A 22,423-nucleotide genomic window follows, 5' to 3' on the forward strand; every position below is an offset into this window, starting at 1 on the left:
TGTTAGTTAAGTTTGTTTATTTTTTTAAGGTACAAGGCTAAATGTGAGGTACTAATTACATTTCAAAGAAGTCTCATGTTTGAGAATCCTTAACTTCAAAATGATTTGACCAATTGCTTTCACATTTGCAAAAGAGATTCCAGTCTATTCAGAGTAAATCCCAACATAGTTTCCCCGTGCAAAGTTATAGGGATTTATAATGGAATTCTGGTCACAAGATTAACTAAGGAGCTTCTGCAGACTGTTTCCATGTTTGGGATAAATTTTAATATCTGTAACTCCAAAACAGCTTGACCAAGTTTCTTCATAGTATTAAAAAGGTTTCCTTAGCTTTAAGCATACACCTGGCAATTTTCAAGTCAAAAGTTAAAAAGGACTTGGGCTAAAAGTATTGGAGCACCATAATTGTAAGAGAGAAGTTGGTCTCTCCATAACATATCAAAATAAGTCAACTCACCCAATGTGTTCAGGTTGGATCACGTAGTGTATTTCATGGAATATTCTGATATGTAATCAAAGAACATACAAATGAAAATAAGTCTTCATAGGAAGTTCTCCCAGAATCATATTAAATAAAAATGCAAGTGACTTCTATGAGAACGCAGAAGTTTTTCACCTATTCATGTCTTCCCTTTGGGAAGTCCTTCATGTGCTTCATGGTCACTAAGCGAACTGGTCAAATGACATGGACTCAAATGCCAGCAATACACAGGTGACACTCAGTTCTACCTACTCTTCACTACATATGACCATATCACTACCACCACCATGGCCCAGTGCTTGGATGAGATCAGTTCATGAATAAAGAACAGCTGGCTGAAGCTGAACCCAAGCAACGCAGAGGTGGTGCTGGTGGCAAGAGGAATGGACTTTGGAGTTGCAGTCTCCTTTGGTTGAAGGTTGGAGCTTCTGAGCAATCAAGCCACAGACAAGACATGAATTAGCAGTGTGGAAGCTCTCTAAACATTTCAATATCTTGGTCAAGATAAGAGACTGGGACTAGTGACCGGAAAGCATTAGATGATCATAACGGACAAGTGCAATTGTAACACAAAGCAACATTTGTATAAATTCACATGTGCAAGAAAAAGAATTTCACCATTTAATAATTGAAGTAATCACATAATGAACATCCCAAGAACCTTAAAAATTTGCATGATGCTTAGAAATAGTAAACAATTTAGGTTGTGAATGTGAAGCTGTCATTTCTCTCTCATATGACAGTTATAAAAACACACAAACATTTGTTCAGATAAAAATATCATAATACTGTTTCCTGTTTGAGGTGAGCACCCTATACATGGAATTGTTTATGGAACCGAAAATACCTGAAGAGTGTTTTAGAACTAGTCATGCTCTTTGGCAGCAGAATACTTTGTTGTTCCGCAATAAACTAGCGAGTGAATAGACATAGGACTCCTGCTCGCTGGCAGGAAAGGCACCACACTGTGCTCTTACAAAGGAGAATAGGAGATTCTGGACTAGGAAAAAAGTCTAGTACTCTCTAACTGATAGAATTCAGAGCATCAAGCAAGGGAGGGTGTACAAGATTGACAACAGAAACAAGCAGAAATTCACCCAACTCTCTCCTTCTGGCAAGGAGAGGTCACCTAATCCATTTAAAAAAAAAAAGCATAAAGAGAAAAAATAATGAAGCTTTGGAGAATGTTACAGCCATATAAGCAAGCTAAAATACATTCTTACTAAGAAGATTCAAGTTGGGAGCGATCTCTCTCTCTGCACTAAAGTGATAGCTACTTAAGATTAAAGAAACTTCAAAGCACAGATACACCACATCAGGCTTATGGTGAGAAGGCTTTGTAAGTTTGACATTATTAACTATTTGTAGTGCACATTCAATGGTTTGTCTCCATTTCATAATAGCAAACAAGGACAGCCAAGCAACATTTGATTTCAGAGTCCTCCATCACTGGATGAAACTTCCCACAACAGTGCCTTTGCTGTCCCTTAAGGTCACCTATTACTCTGCAGATATCTATCTAGAAACTGGGAATAACAAGTTAGAGAGCAAAAATAACAGACAATGGGTGCCTCTGTACCTCCCATGTTATCTACAAGGACCACAGTATGAGCTACGTGGTGGAGATTCATGGTCACTGTTGTCTGAATGAAGCAGCTTAGACAGGCACTTCCACATTGACATGTTTTAGCTACTTCCAGATCTTCACAGAGGTGAGAAGGAAGGAGATGACGACTGTAAGGGATTCTGTTGAAAAAGATGAGTTTGTGTGAACATACTGCAACATTAACCAATACCAGTCAAATTTAGTGATTGACACATGCATTGCTAACAATTGTGCCATGAGATAACCCTTTATAAGAGGAAATAAACATAATTCAAGTCTGAAAGACCTGTTCATCATCTGCAATGACAGACTAGCGTTACAGCCAAGAGGGAAGTAAATAAATTGCAACCATGTTCCTGGTTGCTTTGTTAAGAATCAGGAACCTGGATCAAGACAGACAGTGAAAAAGAGCCAGAGGGCCATGCTGGTTATAAAAAAAATCATTACAGTGCTAGGACAGATGCAGGGAGAAAAGAAGAGGGGAAACAAAAATTTAGCCACCACACCACACATTTGCCCTCCCCCCCCACCGGTCAGCAAGGTCTCTGTATGTTCCCCCCCACCCTCCAATCCATCCATTCATAATACATCAAATATCTCAAAGCCGGTGACATAGAAAAGACAGTGATGTCAAATATTACTCTTAGGATAAATTAGATATTTATAAAAACTGCTTTGAAATAAACAAAATGGTAGTATGTCCTAGACACCCTAACTCGGACTTCTTGCTGACTTACCTACTGCTGACTTACCTACCTTCTCTGTCATGACACTCAATAATCACTTCAGATCAAGAACTAGAACCAAGGATTCTCCCTCATGCAATTATTGTTTTAAATAACCATAAGAGACTCTGCCCCCCCAAATTAGTTTGCTGCCTTTGATCTGTTCCCAGTTCCCTCTAATTAGAAGAGTGAAACCACAGATAATCCAAATTCCGATTTTGCATATGGAATACTATGCTGCTACAAAGTATAAACACAGATCCCAAATATAGTTTAGGGGTTTTGGGAAGGGTTCCTTCTGAGGCCTTGTCTATACTACGGGGGAGACCGTTATGCTACTTCAGCTAAGTGATAACGTAGCTGAAGTCAATGTACTTAGATCTACTTACCATAGGGTCCACATTACACTATGTCAATGGGAGACACTCTCCTGTCAAATCCCCATGTGCTTCTCATTCAGGTTGAGTATAGGAGTCGATGGGAGAGCGACCTGCGGTCGATTTACCGGGTCTAGTGAAGACTCCCTAAATCGACCACCGATGCACTGATCCCCTGGTAAGTGTAGACAAACCCTCAATCTCCCCATATCCTTGGAGTCAATTAGCAGCAATGTATTAAAATGATTATGCTTGGCATATTAACTAAAAGAAGCCCTCCTGAAATCTAACTGGCTAGTGAACTGGCATTAAGTTCTCCAGACAGACCCTACTAAAAAGGGAGCTGGTAGCAACCCCTATATTTAGGTTGCTTAGCACTTTTTTGAGAAGTATATACTAGCTTGTCACAAGTGTACTTTGTATTTGGAAGTTGGGAAAAAAAGTATTCACAAAACTTCATCAGGACTGTACTGAGTAACTCACCTGCGAAGGGGAGGTCAGTGGCAGTGAGAATATGAACTAGATATGAGCTAGCCAGTGAGAATATGAGATATGAACTAGTCAGTAAATTCACATTACAAGAGTGTCCCAAATACCCGTAGGTACTTGTAACCTGTACTTCCAGACCAGTGGACAGGGCTTTACAGCTTATATTTTAGAGAGAGGGCTGGAGAAAGATTCCAGAATTTTGATAATCTACATTTTATTTCCCCTTTCTTCTGTCTCTGGGTCCTATGTTAAACCTTCCCCACACCTCTCTTCTAATCCAAACCCCAATTTCTTGTGTAGTCCAGAAGCAGCAGACTCTTACGTCTTGCAGCTTGGGACTTGAGCATTTTTCCTCTGCCTGTCTCCCCTAGGGGTTGTTACTGGGCATGGCAGCTCGACTCCTAACACAGCTACTGGTTTCTATACAGACCCACAGGCAGTAACATTTAGCTGTTGCACACTGTAGTAGACCCCGGGGAGTACAGATGGCAGACACTGGCCTTGCAGGGAGGCTGCTTATTTCCTGCAAGAGTGAGATAGTAATTATTTTTAGGCCACGTCTACACTGCCCACCAGATTGGCGGGTAGTGATCGATCTATCAGGGATCGATTTATCGCGTCTAGTATAGACGCTATAAATCAATCCCCGATCGCGCCGCCGTCGACTCCGGAACTCCACCAGGGCAAGAGGCGGAAGCGGAGTCTACAGGGGAAACGGCGGCCGTCGATCCCGCGCTGCGAGGACACGAAATAAGTGATTCTAAGTCGATCTAAGATACGTTGACTTCAGCTACGCTATTCTCATAGCTGAAGTTGCGTATCTTAGATCGACTCTCCCCCCAGTGTAGACCAGGCCTTAGTTACTCAGAGCTGGGTCTTTTCAAGTTAGAGGTGAAAAGCTCCATATCCTAACCCCTAAAGCCAGTTAGCAATCCTGATGCTGCAGTGCTTCAAGAAAGCCAGTGGTAAGGTAGATAGAAACCTCAATTGGAATGATGTAGCTACAGCTATACATTTACCTTCCAAGCAGTCACCTCACATTTAACCAAAATCTTTCCAACGCTGCTCAGATCTTCTTTAAGGCCCTGTCCATACAAAGAGCAGAACAAGCTACAAACACATTTGCAGCTGGCAGTTTCAGTGTGGATCGGTTTCTTTTCCTTTTCAAAAACCAGCATATTAGCAGAAAGTGGATACCCACTAGCAAATATTTAGCATGATTTCTAACATGGGTGTGTGAACACAAGCTGAGTGGCAACCATGCGTGAAAGCAGCCTCAAGCCATAGTGGATAGGACCCAATATGAACTATACACCCACATGACAAAACCTCCCCACAATAGGAACCCTGCACTGGTAGTTTCAGAAGAGACCAATATTCATGGAAACAGGTGTATTCTTATAACTTGAGAGAGCAGATGTTCATTTCTGAAACTATACCTGTTCTGTGGATAGAGGGTGTCAATCTACAGGTTTCACTGACTCCCCCCCCCCCCTTCAAAAGCTTCAAGTTACAGTTAAAACAATCTCAGACTCTCACCAGTATTACACTGAGCCTTGAGAGATGAACTTATATGGAGTTTAAAGGAACTTTTCTGCTACCCTGTAATTTACTGTAATTGCATATGTTAGAAGTCATAAAGTTAAACACTTGCCAGGTTGTTTATCATTTTTTTTCAAAGCTATAGATGAATCATTCTATTCTTACCTGTAATTTACTGTTGCTCTTGCAGCAGATTCTAGTAAAGTTAATGGTATTTTTAGCTGTATGCTGGGAACAAGAGGATTAGGCTGTTCAAAAGGGTTTCCAAAGAGATCTAACTTCTCAAGTGAGAGATTTCTGAAGTCACTGGGCAAAAAAGGAAGCTTATTACGGGCTGCTGACAGGAAGCGCAGTTGACTTAGCTGGCCCATCTTGAACGGCAACCTAATCAACTCATTATCATCCAGCTTTAAGTGAATGAGTTCTTGCAGTTGACAAAACTGAACTGGAAGTGCTTTGATTTTATTTTGGCTGAGGTCCAAAAACTGGAGAGACTTCTGAAGCGTGGAGTTGCACAGAGCTACGCAGAAGGACTCCAAGTGATTGTTGTGCAGATTAAGCTCCTGAAGGCCGACGAGGTCACCAATAGTTTCTGGCAGCTTTTTTATATGATTGTGGCTTAAGTCTAGTTTTCGGAGTTTTTTCAGACAAAGCATTCGCATGTCGACTCGGGCGAGTTTGCAGTATGAGGCCTGCAGTTGTTCGAGGGAGTAAGGGAAATTTTTGGTTAGCGGATAGTCTCGTCTCGACGTAATGATCATCTTAGTTTTAGGTTTTTCAACTTCCGAAGTCTTTGCTGGTACCAAGACTGAGAGCGGCAGGGCTTCAACATCGGTGCCTCGGTGAGCCAGCCTCACTGCTGCAAGGAAGCTCTTTAAATTGCTAGCATTTGCCTACAAAAACAAGAACAGAATAACTCTAAACATTTCACTTTTAAACCTCCTGGACTTGTGCTAGTGCTTTCTGAACTCTTTTGTACAGAAGGGTGTCCAGTGATGCTGAGTCAGCAGAGTAATGAAAATGGCTAGGGGGAAAAAGAGGCTTAATTCAGGCTTGTTTTGAATTCTCTAGTAATTGTATTTAAGTGCCAATGATAAAAAATTCAGGTAGGGAAGTTACAACCTCCCCTAACCAGTCAGAGCAAACAAAATGCACTACATAGCTCAAAAAAAGAACAAAGCGCAAGAGTTTGAAGCTGAGAATAAGGGTTGGAAAAGGAGGGCAGCAAGTCACAGCTGGAACAGGTTAACATGCCTGTTTCTATAGACTACACACATGGGGTGGAGGGGGAAACAGAGTTTTAAGGCTATAAACAGTGTTTCTGACAGCCCCTAGGCAGGGAGGGAAAAACAAACAAACCAAACACCCACCCCCCAAAAAAACAAACAAAAAAACAAAGGTTGAGCATGGGTGGCATTTGAAGTTTGAGGCACAATGGAAACTCTGGACTAACAGGTTTAACATCTTTCAGAGGAACAGCCGTGTTAGTCTGTATTCGCAAAAAGAAAAGGAGTACTTGTGGCACCTTAGAGACTAACCAATTTATTTGAGCATGAGCTTTCGTGAGCCACAGCTCACTTCATCAGATGTGTAGAGCAAGTTCAGATGTTCTGAGACAGAGAGGTTAACTGGTTGCCCATAGTCACACAGGAAGCTTCTGGTAGAACCAGGAAGCCTCCCTACTTTTCTGAGGAAACAATCATCCTTGCTTCAGGTTGGGTGCAGCATGATGATAGCACCACTGACATATCACATGGATCAGTTTGAGGAATACCAGATGACTTGCATGTTGAGTAAAGATCTAGCACAACTTTAATAGATTTAAAGGAGATCTGTATTGGTACAGTTGAGGTTAAATAGTATGGCGTCACTTTCAAATGCCTCAGCTCTTTTGAAAGCCTCTCAGTACAGATCTAATCCAAACTACCTCTCACAGAAAATTAACTGGCATGCGGTAAGAAGCCAGATTAAGCTATTATGCATCTCAGAAAAACAAAAAAAAAACAAAGGAAGCAGACGATGAGGTGTTCCCACAGACAACATGCACTTCTCTCTCAAAGCAGGAGAGGAAGAGGAGTCTTGTGCTTCAGAACTGTACAGAGACTTGGAAGATCTATACTCTATTCCCAGCTCTGACAGCTCTTTGAGAGCTTGGCCACAGTCGCTCAGTCTATATGCTTCAGTTCTCCATCTGTAAAATGGAGGATAGTAATTCCTTTCTTCCAGCCATTGTCTATTTAGATTGTAAATTCTAGAGGACAGTGGACTGTCTCTTACTATGTGTCTGAAGCACCCAGCACAGTGGGGCCCTGATCCTGGGGGCCCTTAGGCGCTATGGTCATACAGATAAGCCGTATTTGATTAAGATAGCAGTAAGGGCCAAATAAACCTGATTGCACTGCTAACAGTATGACTGGCTTTCTTACTAAGCCCACAAATATCTAATGTAAATTAACTCCCCGTTTAATATCAAAGGTGGCAAATCAAATCTGAACATAAGAAAAAATATCCCCCCGATCATTGGGGAAGTGGGTAGATTTGTTGTGACTATACGCCAGAGAACAAAAGTTATAGGTAAGATTTCCTTTGCTCTAGAAGTGGATATCACAGCAGATGCCAACTCTTGGAAACTAAGCAGCTCTGGGATGCCAGAGGCTGAAGGTAAAACATTCTGCAACTTCAAGATGACAATACCTTGTCTTTTGGTGTCTCAAAAAGAAAATCCTACCACATTGTCTAAGCAAAGTTAGTATGATACCCCTAAACAAGAACAAGTTGAGAAAACCCAAAAAGACATGCCTATGCAAATAAAATAGGCAAATGGTTACTCTCAGAAGTGCTCAGGATCCTGTGATAGTAATAAGTGAAAACTGGAATCAAAATATCAGAGTCCCAGCAATAAAAAAGGCTATTGTAAAAGTAAGCAGTCTGTGTTGCTGCCCTACAAATCTCTCGGACCGGAACTGATCTGAAGCTGGCTATGTAAGTAGACATTCCTTGGATCTAATGATTCCTTCTAATGATCTTTTGCTCCAGGGTTATAAAATAAAGCACTGGATGGATGTTCCAAAGATCTTTAGTCTACTCCAGAGAAATTAGGAACCTGTCTACAACAAGGTTATGAAAGAGAACATTACCAGAAAGGATATGGAAATATTGTTGGCAGGGAGATTGACTAGTTAAGCTAGAATTCTCACTTTTGGAAAGAATCTAGGATGAAGCCCCTCGGGTAGACAGTGCCCTCTGCCCCCTTCAGGCTATGAGGGGCCAAGCCTTGCACTGCAGTCCCACATCCTGCTTAGCAGCACGGGGCAGGGAGGCAGGTTCTGGGAGACCAGCCCAAGGGTGCTGGGGTTTGGGCAGATTCCTCCCTCTTAGGGCATAGGACTGTGTTTTGCTAGGGACATTCAGCAATCACACCCCCACTCTGTTGCCATAAAAAAAAAATATGTGCCAGCTCCATAAGTAACCTGTCCCCTCACCTCCAGGAGCTCTCCTGGACGGGGCTGCTGTTGAGTCTCTGGCAGGAGGCTCTTCTTCTACAGGCTGCACAGAGGTTTGTCTTCTCCAGGAAGGTGTGGGACATGGAAGATGTTCCTAGCCCTGAAGAAGCTGGTGGGCTTGGACCAGGCTCCAGTCAGAGATAAGAACATGCTTGTAGGACTGCAGTCCATGAACCAGTCTCTGCAGAACAGGTTTGCCAAGGGGTCCAGTATAATACGAAAATTGTTATCTGAGGGGACAGGAACACAGGGAAAAAATCATACTCTAGCACTGACTCCAGGGGAAGAATTTTGTTGAGGAATATATTCCTACTCAGGAGATCCAAGTCACCAGCATCCACTGGAACTATGAAACCAATGATGATATCATGAAGGCTGTTGTCTGGGATGTAGCTGACAAAGGAAAATACAAAGCCAGAGCACCACTAATTCTTAAAGAATTTAGAGTGGATGTGTTCCTAGATCGTGAAGCTCATTCTAGAAGCTGAAATCACTGTCATCTGAAAATCTGAACTCAAAATTAGAGTGGCTCAGAAGGGGGTTGCATCAGTTTTGTGAAATGTCAACATTCACCTACAATGAAACATGGAGTTTTTTAATAAAAGGTTTTAAATGTAATAAGCAGCTCATGATTTACCTTCAACTGCTTCACGGAATGCTGAAGTTAGCCACTAAATAAACTCTAAATGGATACTGTAACCTAGATTGACAGATGTCAGTCAAGCAGTTTTTCTGTAGATATGTAATGAAATCCAAATGGGTCTTTAAGCCACACACATTTTCCACTTCAATTTTTATACCTCTTGTAAACCTCTGAGCCGCCAGCAGGCCTTCAGCCTTTTGCTCAGAAACAAACCTTTGGATTTGTACCATTTCAGAATCAATACTGAGAGAGAAGGACCTTCAATCAGGATGCAAAGAATAATCCTGGGGGCATTCTGCGCCATTAAAAATTCTGCAAATTTTATTTGTCAAAATAATACTACATAATCACGCCAGTTTCAATTATTTTGGTAATTTATTTCAATACACCTGTCAGCAAGTATGTCTGCAACAGTACAGAGACACAAAAAAGTTCCCCCAGGAGTAAAGAGTTAAAGAAATCCCGATGACAACCCAGTTCCTGTTTCTCTACCCCCTCCGCCACCACCCCACCTGCAGGGTCACCCCCGCCAATACACCCGAACCACCTCCTCTCCAGAGCCCAGCTGCCAGGAACCCTCGAGCTCCGTGGTTCTCAAACTGTGGGTCGAGACCCCAAAGTGGGTTGTGGCCCCATTTTAATGGGGTCGCCAGGGCTGGCTTAGACTTGCTGGGGCCCAGGGTCAAAGCCTAAGCCCAAGGGCTTCAGCCCTGGGCGTCAGGGTTAAGGTTACAGGCCCCCTGCCTGGGGCTGAAGCCCTTGGGCTTTGGCTTTGCCCCCCCCACCCCGGGTGGGCTAAGGTTTTGGTCCCCCCTCTTGTAGTAATTGTTGTCAGAAGAGGGTCGCAGTGCAATGAAGTTTGAGAACCCCTGCTTAGCTCCCTCTCCCTCCAGCAGTGTCTTCTATGTGCAAGTTGGGCTCTGCAGAGTAGAGTGGCCCCTAGTGATGGCCAGCAGCACTGCAGCCCATTTCTGTGGGGGAAGGGAACCTCTGCACGCACGTTAATTTCTGCAAAATTCTGCATTGCACAGTGGCGCAGAATTCCCGCAGGAGTAAAAGCAGCACACTGGCTCTGAATGGTCTTATGTGACAAAGTTTTCCTCCTACACAGGATGCAGCCATCGTTATCACAATTTTGAATCAGAAGAATTTGCAAGTCCTTCCCCTACTGCAGATTTTCCCTATATCAACACACAGACAGTGCATCTGAGAGGTCAGTTATCAGAATGCAGAGAAAAAGTGTGTTTTATCACCACCACATCCAGCACATTCTATCAGTTAAACAAACACAGCTCAATCGTCAGGCCAAATACTCTCAGCAACGATGTTCCTGAAACTTGCAGGCTCAGATCAATCCTCTCTGCTAGATCCATGAGTTGTGGATCCCTTCTTGGTAAAATAATTCTTGTAACTATTTATACCTAGCAGGGCTCCTATGTACTCTGGTTATCCTTGAGAAACAATCTAAGACTGAATAGTTTAATATGAACCCTAACTCCAGCATGACAGTGGTAGGACAGGCAGGTGCCATCCCACGGCTTGTAAAATCACATCTGATTACTCAGTCATCCTGACAGGGAAGTTATGGACTCCTACCAACCAGTCAAACAGCACAGCCACACACAAGATCTGCCGAAACAACCACCTTTAAAGAAACATCCTACTGAAATTGGAAAGGCTCTACATGCTCTACCAATGCCAGAAACAGACTTCAACCCTAACATAAATAATTGTTGGTCTTATAAAGGAGGAAGGTGAGACAGGACAGAGTCGGCCCTAAAATGAACAGAATTATATTGTTTTAAATTAATTTAAAGCATCATTTTAATTAAATTTAACACATTTAATTTTTTTTTAAATACTGTATCCACCAAACTGAAGTGCTAAGGTTTTGAATGGCTTCAGAAGTGAGTGGAGGCACGAAGTCCTCAGATACCAAGGTGATGAGCGCTGTATAAATGGACAGGCAGGCAAGGAGGTTGGGGGTAGAACTGGTAGGTGAGAAACTCCCTGCCCCCATAAGCAAAACCATTTTCAGGGGCTGGAAGTGCTGGTTCAATGGGTTCTTCCCAGAACCTCCAGTTCTCAGAAGCTTACTGTTCGAATCCATTAAACAGATAAATAAATGCTTATTGCAAGGATGTTATCAAGTGTTCCTAGCATTGCTTCTAAGGTTTCAACTTTTCTGTAAGGCTACTGAAGCTATTTTTCTGTTCATAAGGACCATAAGCTGTTATTAAATTTAATTCTCTGAACAACTTTTCTTCAAAGATAGAATATATTTTCCTCATAGTACCTACATTTCCTTCTTCGCATAAATCCGAAAATTGACTTCATTTAGATTAGAGACTCAGGAATACAGCACACAAGCGGAAGGGCACCGGGAACCAGTGCGGCTTCCTAAACAAAAGGGTAAACAATCTACTTTTCTTCTAGCCACACAACTGAATTTTGAGATTTTAGAAAAATAATCCTAGAAAGATTCGAGGTTTTCCTAAATTTTGCATCAGTTCTAGACAGGCATTAATTGAGCAATAAGAGAGACAGCAAATGTATTGCTGGTACATTAACAGAGGCCTCTAATTTTGCAGCACAAGCTGAATAATCATTTTAATAGTGCATTATTCGTACATTCACAGAAGCATTGAAGCAATTGTAAGGAAAATCCATGTAGTAAGCTGTTTTGGAAAAGAGACAACGTAACGTGGGAGGAGTAACGGAGGACTGGCTAGATGAAAAATAAAGAGATAAGGGATGCTGCTTTTTAAAGGAAAGAGGAGAGAAAAAAACACTAGACAAATGAGGAAACCGAGTGGCAGAGATAGAACGGCGGGGATTTGGAAAAACAAAGGAAAGAAAGTTAACGTATCAAAGCAAAAGCAGCAGGGCTCAGCTTTTTCTGCAAAATGAGGGGATAACCCAAAGATCCCTCCCCATTTTAAGATATATATAACAAGTTAATTATATTTCTGAATAATCTCCGACCATATATCCAAAGGCTATTCCTTTGTGCCTGGTTAAGTTTGTGGGCCCCCAAAATAATTGTCTGGCAGGCCCAAATTGCTAAGACTAACAGTGATTACAGCCTAAATTTTCCTTTAAAAACATTAGGGAAAATTGCTCAGGTATCTGTATTGTGACTTTTCATTCACTCTGAATAGAGAGATGCCTTATACAGTATAAAGGCAGACAGAAGCAAATGACATCCTGTCAAACTTCCTGGCTTGAGCATTTATACTCTATATGACATCAGTACAATACAGTTTTATTTCTATGCAGCAGACTTCATACAGATCACCCCAGAATACTTTCTAGTCCAGATATTTGCTTTGGACAACAAGCAATTAAAGCCATGCAAACAAATATGCACAGGCACGTAGGTTATGGAACACTTAACTGTGGAAACCTAGCTAAGGCTGGTCTAGTGCCAGTGCCATGAACTCCTACACAGGGGATCCACCTCTAGCACCAGATTGAGACCTCACACTACATGCACCAATAGGTGCCGCGAATGCTGTAGAGTCAGAACGCATGTCAGGTAAGAAAACACCTCAGGAAGGTTTTATACACCAACTTTTCCAGGGCTTGACATGTGTTTACTAGCTACAGAAAGAGCAACATTCAAGACCACAGAAAAAAGGGAGGGGTCTCCCAGTGAACCACCCACATAAAATAAAAGAAAGCCAGACAGAAAGCTAGCCCGCTATCAGTTCTCTACCTTGCTGAGACAGACATCCACTGCAGGTTCCTTCAGACGAACAGTAGCTTTCCCTTCCTCCACAAATTTGGTGAAGAACTGCTCAATGTTCTCCTTCAACTGTTGAAAGAAAGAGAGGAAAAAAGTGGAGAGCTTGAGTGTAAAGTCTTCCCAAGAAATCAGGGGGTATTTAATTTTGGTTAAAACAACAGTAAAAGCACCTTTCAAGATACAGTTTCAAAGTATAATTGGGCTTAATAACTATTCCTGGTGTAGTACTAAGTACACAATTTCTTTTTTCTTTATCTAGTACAAATCAAGTTTGCAAATCCTTACCATGTAAATAACAGAGAGATCACTACAACAGTGACCTTTCATTTAGAGAAACATTATACAGTAACAATAATCAGATCTCTCTATTTTACAAGTTATTGCCATATTACAGAATGAGCATATTTACACATCCCAAGACATGTCATTTCTAATCATTCTATTAAAAGTCTTTGCTCAATTTATTACATACATTTAACAACCCAGGCATAGCTATCAAATGTCAATATTAAAAAACACAACGTTTCTAATGCAGACATAGGAATCTTGTAGGGATGGAGAACACACTTGAGCTTTGCTAGTGCCTAAGTGAAAAGCACAACCAGATACCCAATGTTGTGCTGTTCTGTAACCTCTACTGAAAACATTCAGCTATATCTGGACTAACAAGAAGTTGGGGGGGGGCGGAGGGCGGAGGTGGGGGGGGTCTGCCCTCGGGCCGGGCCCCGGGGGGGGGGGGCGGAGGCGGGGGGGGTCTCTCCTCGGGCCCGGCCCCGGGGGGCGAATGGCGGAGGTGGGGGGTCTCCCCTCGGGCCCGGGGGGGAGAGGGCGGAGGCGGGGCCTCACCTTGTACCTGGCCCCGGCCCGGTCCCGCGCGGTGCAGACCATCAGGTAGACGCCGTGGCCGGCGCCGGGCCCCCCGCGGCCGGGCGGCCTGTCGGGCGGCCGGCCCAGGGAGAGCAGCGCGCGGGCGCCCTTGGCCCGGCCCCGCAGGCCGCAGGCGGGCAGCAGGCGGCTCCGCACCTCCACCTCGCACTGCAGCCTCATGCCCGGCCCGCTCAGGCAGCGCGCGCCCGCCCGCCCGGGGTCCTGCGGCCGCTCGGGCTCCCGGCGCAGCCTGGCGGAGCCGCCCGCGCGCTGCCTGACTCCTCTGGGCCCTCCCTCCGCTGGGGCTTCGTCTGTGCGGCGCGTCTGCCACGGCGGGGCCCGAGCTGCGGTCTCCGCCCCGGCCAGGGACCCCCTGGGCGAGAGCGGGGACCAGCTGGCTGCGGGAGTTTTACAGGCAGGGGTGAGGACACCCCGACCGCGTGAGGACCCCTCGCGGGCGAGCGCGGGGCCCCTTGGCCCCGCCCCCTCGTGGCTGCTCCTGCTCCGCCTGGCGGTGGAGGCCGGCGTAGCCCAGGGGCGGCCGAGCCCCGCTCCGGGGGGTTCGGCGGGGCGGGGCTCGCGCCAGTCTCCTGCTCGCTCCGAGCCTGGGCCGGACTCCTCCTGTCCTGCGTCGCAGCAGCGTGGGGGCAAGCGCCAGCCGGCGGGATCCGGGGGGGCCCCAAATGACCCCAGGCACTGGGGGGCGGGCAGGGCCCTACCTGTGCTTCGGTGCGATGGGGTCACTAACTTACCTACGCTGCAAGTCCCTTGGATCAGGGGCTGTCTAGTGTGTGGCTTGTCCAGCGCCGTGCACACCGTCAGCACTTAGCTACTGGTAACAATCATACCTGCCTGGGGCAGCATCCGCCTAGCCCAACTGCTTACCAGATCAAGCTACACCCCTGTAACCCTTGCTGTACATCAGGGCATGCATCTACGATGGCTACCAAGAGTAGGAGTAGATTCTTCGTCCCCTGATGTGTTAGGCTCAAGATGGGATGTCTTTCTGGAACGGAAGATATTGCTTTAGTGAAATACAGATTATTGGGCTCAGTACAGGGTTAATGGAGTGAAGTTCTCTGGCCTGTGTTATACAGGAGGTCAAAACAGATGATCTAATGGCCCATTCTGGCCTTGGAATCTGTGAAGCTGAAAAGATGCATATTTCTCTTATGTAGACAGGGCCTTTTCATGGCTGTGGTAATCGATAATAATGAAAAGGTGTTGAACAGGAAATATTTTCTTTGTTACATATTCTCTCCTCCACAAAATCTTCTTCCTTGCATGAATCTCATCAAATGAGTCCTCTGTGTGATTCCTGATCAATGTTGTATTCTCTATTATAAGACATGCTAACATGTCAGGGCTGGCCTTACCATGAGACGAACTGAGGCGGCTGCCTCAGGTGCCAGACTGTGGGAGGGCTTCACTAGGACCCAGAATTTCAAAGTTTTGGCCCAAGTGAGGGGGCATGGGGGCGTCATTTGAGCTCCCCGCCTCAGGTGCCAAAATGTTGTGGGCCAAGCCTGTAACATCTTTGTTTATCAACTCCCGCCACTTCTTCTTGGGTCTGCCTCTCTGTCTTTTTCCTTCAATCCGTTCGATTCTCTTACCCACGTAGTTGTCAGGATTGTGCTTTACAGACCAAACCGTGTGAGCCAGTGCTCCCTCAATGTTTTTCCATTCATCAAAAAAATGGAGTGTGATGACATTTACAAATGATACCTGGATTTTAGCTTGATTTTATTTTATTTACATAAGCTTTCCTGCTGATGTAAATGATTGTTGGTTTTAATTTGAAAGGTTTTATTTCCTTACACTTTGCCTCACTAGTGAATGAGTCCTAACGTCTATGAGTTGAAAAAAATACTCCATCTAGTGTCAACATCTCAACTTGCATTGCATTTAAATGTCTGTGCACTGTATGATGTCCTAAACTTTTAAAAAGAAAAGGAGACTACAGCATCCGATGAAGTGAGCTGTAGCTCACGAAAGCTCATGCTCAAATAAATTGGTTAGTCTCTAACGTGCCACAAGTACTCCTTTTCTTATTGTAAGGAGAGTGATCATTTTAGATAAGCTATTGCCAGCAGGAGAGTGGGGTGGAGGGAGGTATTTTTTCATGCTTTGTGTGTATAAAAGATCTTCTACACTTTCCACAGTATGCATCCAATGAAGTGAGCTGTAGCTCACGAAAGCTTATGCTCAAATAAATTGGTTAGTCTCTAAGGTGTCACAAGTACTCCTTTTCTTTTTGCGAATACAGACTAACACGGCTGTTACTCTGAAACTAAACTTTTAAAACAACATGAGAATTTGAGGCCTATAAAATGTCCAGTACTGGGGAAATAGGAAGAAATGGCACAGAATTGTGAACAACGACAACAACAAAACTCCGTGGTGAAAAGGTGGTGTCAGAGGGGAGAAGCTGGTAAACTATCTGTGCCTTGTGCTGAAAGCACTCATTCTGGATTGCAATGTCCTGGGAAGATCCATCCTATGTTCATGTACGTTGGAAGTCTGGAGTAACTCCATTGGAATCAATTGAGGTGTAAGCCAGATCAGCCTCATGGTCTTTGTATTTGGGAGGTTACACAGACTAGCCTGATCGTTTAATCAATACAGTACCAACTTGTTCCTGATTCTAATGACACAACAATGTCTTGAACTCCTATCCCTTCATTAGTATTACTGGTCTGATCCAGTGCCCACTGAAGTCAGTGGGAGTCTATTCACAGATTGCAAAAAGAAAAGGAGTACTTGTGGCACCTTAGAGATTAACCAATTTATTTGAGCATAAGCTTTCATGAGCTACAGCTCACTTCATCAGAAGCTTATGCTCAGATAAATTGGTTAGTCTCTAAGGTGCCACAAGTACTCCTTTTCTTTTTGCAAATACAGACTAACACGGCTGCTACTCTGAAACATATTCACAGATTAAAATCCAAATTGGTGTAGGCCCTAAGTGAACTGAGCCACTTTCTACTTTCTATCCTTCTTTATTTTTTTCTAAGTCATAATTTCTGTTTAGAAGTTGCTATATAATCAAACCTTGTTTTCAAACTAACATTTTTTAAAGTAATTATCTAGAGGAGTTTATGTGTGCTTAGACACACTGTTAATTTAGAGCCTGATCTCTCTCTGATTAAAGCCACTGGAAAGGCTCCCATAGACTTCAGTGTTTTAGATTAGAAACAATGATTATGGTTCCTGCAGTCTCAGGTCCTATGTAGTCTTGTAAATATAAAAAGAGAAAAAAAATTAAAATAGGAGTTGATGGAATTTGAGGAATCAAAAGGTTCTGTGGCAGAAAGAATCCAAGAGTCAGATTCTGATCTCAGTACCCCTAGATTATATCTAGAAGGACTAACTCTGGATTTACACCGAAAGCAGAATTTGGCCCCAATTGTCAGTGCTTGGTATCTTGGGCTGAGTGGGGTGGCAAGGAAGAAGGTGAGAGATGCTTGAAGGTAGCTGAGCTGAAAAGGAAAGGGGACTTAGAAGAAGGATTCAAGGGGAACTAAGCACAGCTCTTGAGTGAGAAGGAAAGCAAGACCTTTGTGGATCATTAAGCATTTAATTTATTAGTTGTTAAATCTTATTTTATTCTCTGAGTCAAAGAAGTTGTATCTTGTATCTGCAAGATGTGAACTGTTGGTGAAAACAGAATTAAGATGTGTGTTGGGTGGAGTCCCTTTAATATTCCCATGTCCCTTATATATCAATTGATAGAATATTGCTATTGATCATTTTCTCCCTTCTTTCAAACCCATGCTTCCTATACTACATATGTAGCGTATATCTTAAACCATTGTTATTCTTTTTGTTTTGAGCATAGATCTATTCCCCTAGTTCTGGGATCTGACCATTGGGACAGGTGGAATTTGTTGGGCTTGATTTTTTTCTCTCAGTCACATTGCTGTTACACCAATTACTTTAATCTCAGTGGCGTTTATGGCTCGTTTACACAGTTATGAGAGGACACTTCGGATCGCCGTGCGGTAACTGTGGAGGGAAAATGACACAGCCTTGGTTCTATCTTCCCCCACATTATGAAAAGTCTGTGGCTCACCATCTCCCCCATTTAAAAGAGACTGGGGCACCCCTATTGAAAGAATCGTATTTCACCACAGCTTGTTCCCCTTTATAGAGAGTTGTGTCCCGCCTTCCTCTCTGCTAGAAAATCTCTCACTGTCTTGCCCGGGCTAAGCTGGGAGTCGGGTTAGTGCATCTCTCCTCCGCTTCTCGCACAGAGCAGAGACTGATTTAGGGACATTGATTCAGGCACGGGACTGACCCCTGCCGGCTGCTGGGGCGAACGCAGCGACTCCGAGCTGCATTTCCAGCCTGGGGCCAGTGGGAGGCAGAAGGAGCTGAGCGAGACTCGCAGAGGTGAGGGTGCTGGTGTCTCCCAGGGTCAGCGTGAATAGTGGGGTGGACCGTGTGAACAGCCAATGGAGCTCTGCATTGGGTGGGTGGGTGGGGGTGTGTGAGTCAGAGAGACAGGGTCCCTGTCTCTCCAGCCCCCCGGCAGACCTTCCCCACCAGTGCAAAGGGCCATGGCACCCCGGGGCGGGGACCGAGCCTCTGAGACCCGTCTCCTGCAGTAACCATCCTGGGTGCCCCTGACCCCCACCCAGTTCAGGATTCCAGTGGTGGGTGGGTGCCCACCAGTAAGCACCCTGGGTGTGTGGGGGGGGGCCTAACCCCGCCCAGAGTATCCCTGGTTTGTAGGTGCCCCATCACCTCATTAAAAATCCTGTTCCCTTGCCCCCAAACAGGATCCTGGGGGCCGTGTCTCCGTGGTGGGTGCATAAAAAGAGACCGTGTCTCACTGTCTTGCCCAGGCTACGCTGCAGTGGCTATTCACAGGCGCGATCCCACTACTGATCGGCACGGGAGTTTTGACCTGCTCCGTTTCCGACCTGGGCCGGTTCACCCCTCCTTAGGCAACCTGGTAACCCCAAGCTTCCCAGGGATCACCATATTGATGCCGAACTTAGTGCGGACACCCGATCGGCATAGCCCACTGCAGCCCAGAACTCCTGAGCTCAAGCGATCCACCGGCCTCAGCCTCCCAAGTAGCTAGGATTACAGGCGTGCGCCACCGCGCCCGGCGATGCAGTGGGGTCCCAGCCTGTTACTAGAGGCTGCTGCGATGATGACGTCACGAGCGGGAGGGGGAAGCAAAATATTTCTGCGCCTGCGCGTGGTTGGCGCGGCGCTCCCCCTTGCTCCACTCGCGCCTGCGCACGCCGGGGGACACGCGCTGCGATCTCAGCTGCGCCTGCGCAGTCTGCAGAGAGCCGAGCGATTTCGCTGTGCACGCCGGGACGTTCCGGCCGGCCAGGGTTGATTAGCGCATGCGCGGCGGGGCCCACTCCCTTTCGGCGCGGTGCGAGCAGCGGGCAGGATGGGTCACCAGCAGCTCTACTGGAGCCACCCCAGGAAGTTCGGCCAGGGCTCCCGCTCGTGGTGGGTGCCGCCGGCTGGGGCCCGGGGGCCCGCCCGCCGCCATGACGGGCTCCGCGCGGGGCTCGCGGCCTGGCCGGGCGGGACCCGCTGCGGGAAGCGGGCTGAGGCGTGGGGGTGTCCCGGGGGGGGGGCGGGGGTGGGGCCGGCCCGGAGAGGGGGGGCCGGGGGGCCGCTGCGCTGACCGGCTTTTCCCGCTCTCGCCCCGCAGCCGCGTGTGCTCGAACCGCCACGGCCTGATCCGCAAGTACGGGCTGAACATGTGCCGCCAGTGCTTCCGCCAGTACGCCAAGGACATCGGCTTCGTCAAGGTGAGGGGGCCCCCCCCGGGCCCGGCCTGCTGCGCCCCCCGCCCCGCCGCCGCCTGCCCCGCCCCGCCCGCCGCTGGTCTCCGGACGCGGCTCGCGCGGGGGGCCCGCTCCGCAGCTAATCCTTGGGGGAGGGGGGCTCAACGCGGCGGTGTCAGGCCCTGGGAGACACTGGCCCCAGGCCTGTAACTCCTGTAGCTGGTTTTCACGGAGAAGTCCTCAGTGCAGTGGCCTTTGTGCAGTCCCTTAGGTCGTTGTCTGTATAGTTACTGTTTGCCCTAAGAAACTGAGCCTTTCCCGAAATACATGTGCTGGAAGGAAATCTCCCTGTTTATTGAGGGGCAGCACCAGTCTTTGTGCTCTAATGTGATGTCCAGACAGGCTCGTTGTAGTTGACTGTACTGTGCTTCATGAAAAGAGGGGGTACTTGGGAGTTGGATGGTTGTAACTTTGAAATCACCACTTAAATGGCTTGGTTCTGATCCTTGCCATCTGTTCCTTACTAGCAAATAGCTCCTTCAGATGTTACTAGTATAAGCCTTCTGCTGTAAGACTGAATCCTGATGCTTAAATATCCATTTAATGACTGGAGAAAATGCATGATTTGGAAATTGGTAATTTGTCTAGATATCAACTTTACACTTCACAACTTTTTTTTCCCTCTTTTCAGTTGGACTAAACACTTCTCAAGAAGATGAGATGTCACAAGGAGACTTCTGGACATAATTCTCTGCCTAATTTGGATAACTGGGCACACTAAATTTACCAAGTCTTTGCCATGCTATTTTGTATATAAAATAAAATGGCCAAACAGTCAATTCTGCTTTGTTTAATTTGTGGATACTTGAAATTTAAACTTCCATTGTAAGGAGTTAAATTTGCTTCAGTGTAGTCAAAGTTAAATGATTTTATGTACTATGCTCCTTTGTTATACTGTTTTATATGAAAAGGTGAACTGTTATTGAAATACAGTATTTCTTAATGGGAATGTTGTGCAAAGAAATCCTCCATGTTTACAGCCAATGTTGTCTGAAACAAATCTTAATACACTTGAAGTACTAGACCTCATTCTCTCATAAAAAGGATTAAACTGTTAATACAATCTAAGAGCTTTGATTTGTTGATAACTTCTAAATAAGTGAATAGGGCACCTATTACCTCAGTATACCCTAGAAAGTGTATGTCTACAGTGCAGTTAAACACCTGCAGGTTACCTCTGCTAGCTGTAGATGTTCAGGCTTGGACTCGCAAAAAGAAAAGGAGTACTTGTGGCACCTTAGAGGCTAACCAATTTATTTGGACTGAAGCCTGAGCTCTGGGACCCTCCCCCATTGCAGGGTCGCAGAGCTTGGGTTCTAACTTGAACCCCAATGTCTACATCATAATTAAACAGCCCCTAAGCCAGAGTGAGCTGGCATGGGCCAGCTGCAGGTGTTTAATTGCAGTGTAGAGGTATCCATATAGGGTGAAATGCAGGTCATGGCAAGAATGTTAAACTAGCTAGTTATAAATGCAGCATCAGCCCTATCATTAGTAGCTTCCCACAAGGGTAAGGCTAGAGTGAGAGGCAGTAACCAAATAGGCATTGTTTTGCTGGACTGAAGGGGAAACAGTCTAGCATTGAATGTCCTCTACAGTTTAGAGGATAGGTCATGGATATAGAGTGATCGGGATAGTTTAAGCTCCGTGGAAGCAAACAATTTGTGTTAATATGGGTAAATATACATTTGGGAAGAAAGGATGCAGGTCCTACACTATGGAGGACTCTTATCCTAGGAAGCAGGGATTCTGAAAAGATTTGGGGGTTGTGATGGATAATCAGCTGAATATGAGCTCCCAGTGCAGGGCTGTTGCCACAAGGCTAATACTCCTTGGATGCACAAAGGGTAATTTTAAGTGGGCATAGAGGGGTTATTTTCCATTTATATTTTGGCACTAGTGCAGCTGCTGCTGGAATAATGTGTCCTGTGCTGGTATCGACAGGTCAAGGAAGATGACCGATCAGAGAGGATTCAGAGAAGAGCCATAAGAATGATTACAGGATTAGAAGTTGTGCCTTTGTAGTGATAGTCAAGGAGCTCAATCTATTTAGTTTAACAAAGAAAAGGTTAAGGGTGACTACAATCTGTAAGTATCTACGTGGGAAATACTTGATGCTGGGCTTTTCAGTGTAGCAGACAACAGGTATAACAACCCACTGGGTAGAAGTTGAAGCTACACTTCAGATTGGAAATAAGGTGTACATTTTTAAGTGAATAATTTTAACCATAGGAACAGTTGACCAAGGGTTGTGGTGGATTCTCTGTCACTGACAGCTTTTAAATCAAATTGGATGTTTTTTCTAAAACATCTGCTCTAGGAATTATTCTGGGGAAGTACTATGGCCTGTGTCACATAGCAGGTAAGACTAGATAATCACAGTAGTCCTGCTGGACCTTGGAATCTGGTTTGATTTTATTTTTATAAAGAACATTTGGTTCACACAGACTCAAATTTATGAGGGTTAACACTCTGACCTTTGTGGGGGAAAATGCCATGCTGATTATAGTGACAGTTCCTGTTTCACTACAGTATATGCCACCAACTCCCACTGGAACTACCAACAGTGCTCTAGTTAGAAATGGAAATGAGCTGCTGGCTATGTAGAGAGAGACATTTATTT

At 45.2% G+C, this 22,423-nt stretch overlaps 2 protein-coding genes across 2 annotated transcripts; one reads left to right on the top strand and one right to left on the bottom strand.

Annotated features, from left to right (window-relative positions):
- Positions 1-14,184, bottom strand: LRR1 (leucine rich repeat protein 1). The gene is made up of 4 exons (XM_048855865.2): positions 13,961-14,184; positions 13,085-13,183; positions 5,386-6,113; positions 1-2,227 (listed from the first exon to the last, which is right to left on the bottom strand). The coding sequence occupies exons 1-4, from the start codon at positions 14,159-14,161 to the stop codon at positions 1,975-1,977; spliced, it is 1,281 nt and encodes a 426-aa protein (XP_048711822.1). The 5' UTR covers positions 14,162-14,184; the 3' UTR covers positions 1-1,974.
- Positions 14,185-19,300: 5,116 nt separating this feature from the next.
- RPS29 (ribosomal protein S29) lies at positions 19,301-20,579 on the top strand. Its single transcript, XM_048854868.1, has 3 exons — positions 19,301-19,456; positions 19,665-19,764; positions 20,432-20,579. The coding sequence occupies exons 1-3, from the start codon at positions 19,395-19,397 to the stop codon at positions 20,438-20,440; spliced, it is 171 nt and encodes a 56-aa protein (XP_048710825.1). The 5' UTR covers positions 19,301-19,394; the 3' UTR covers positions 20,441-20,579.
- The last annotated feature ends 1,844 nt before the right edge of the window (positions 20,580-22,423 follow it).

Source organism: Caretta caretta, chromosome 6 (assembly GCF_965140235.1).
Source record: "Caretta caretta isolate rCarCar2 chromosome 6, rCarCar1.hap1, whole genome shotgun sequence".
Classification (NCBI taxonomy): Eukaryota; Metazoa; Chordata; order Testudines; family Cheloniidae; genus Caretta; species Caretta caretta.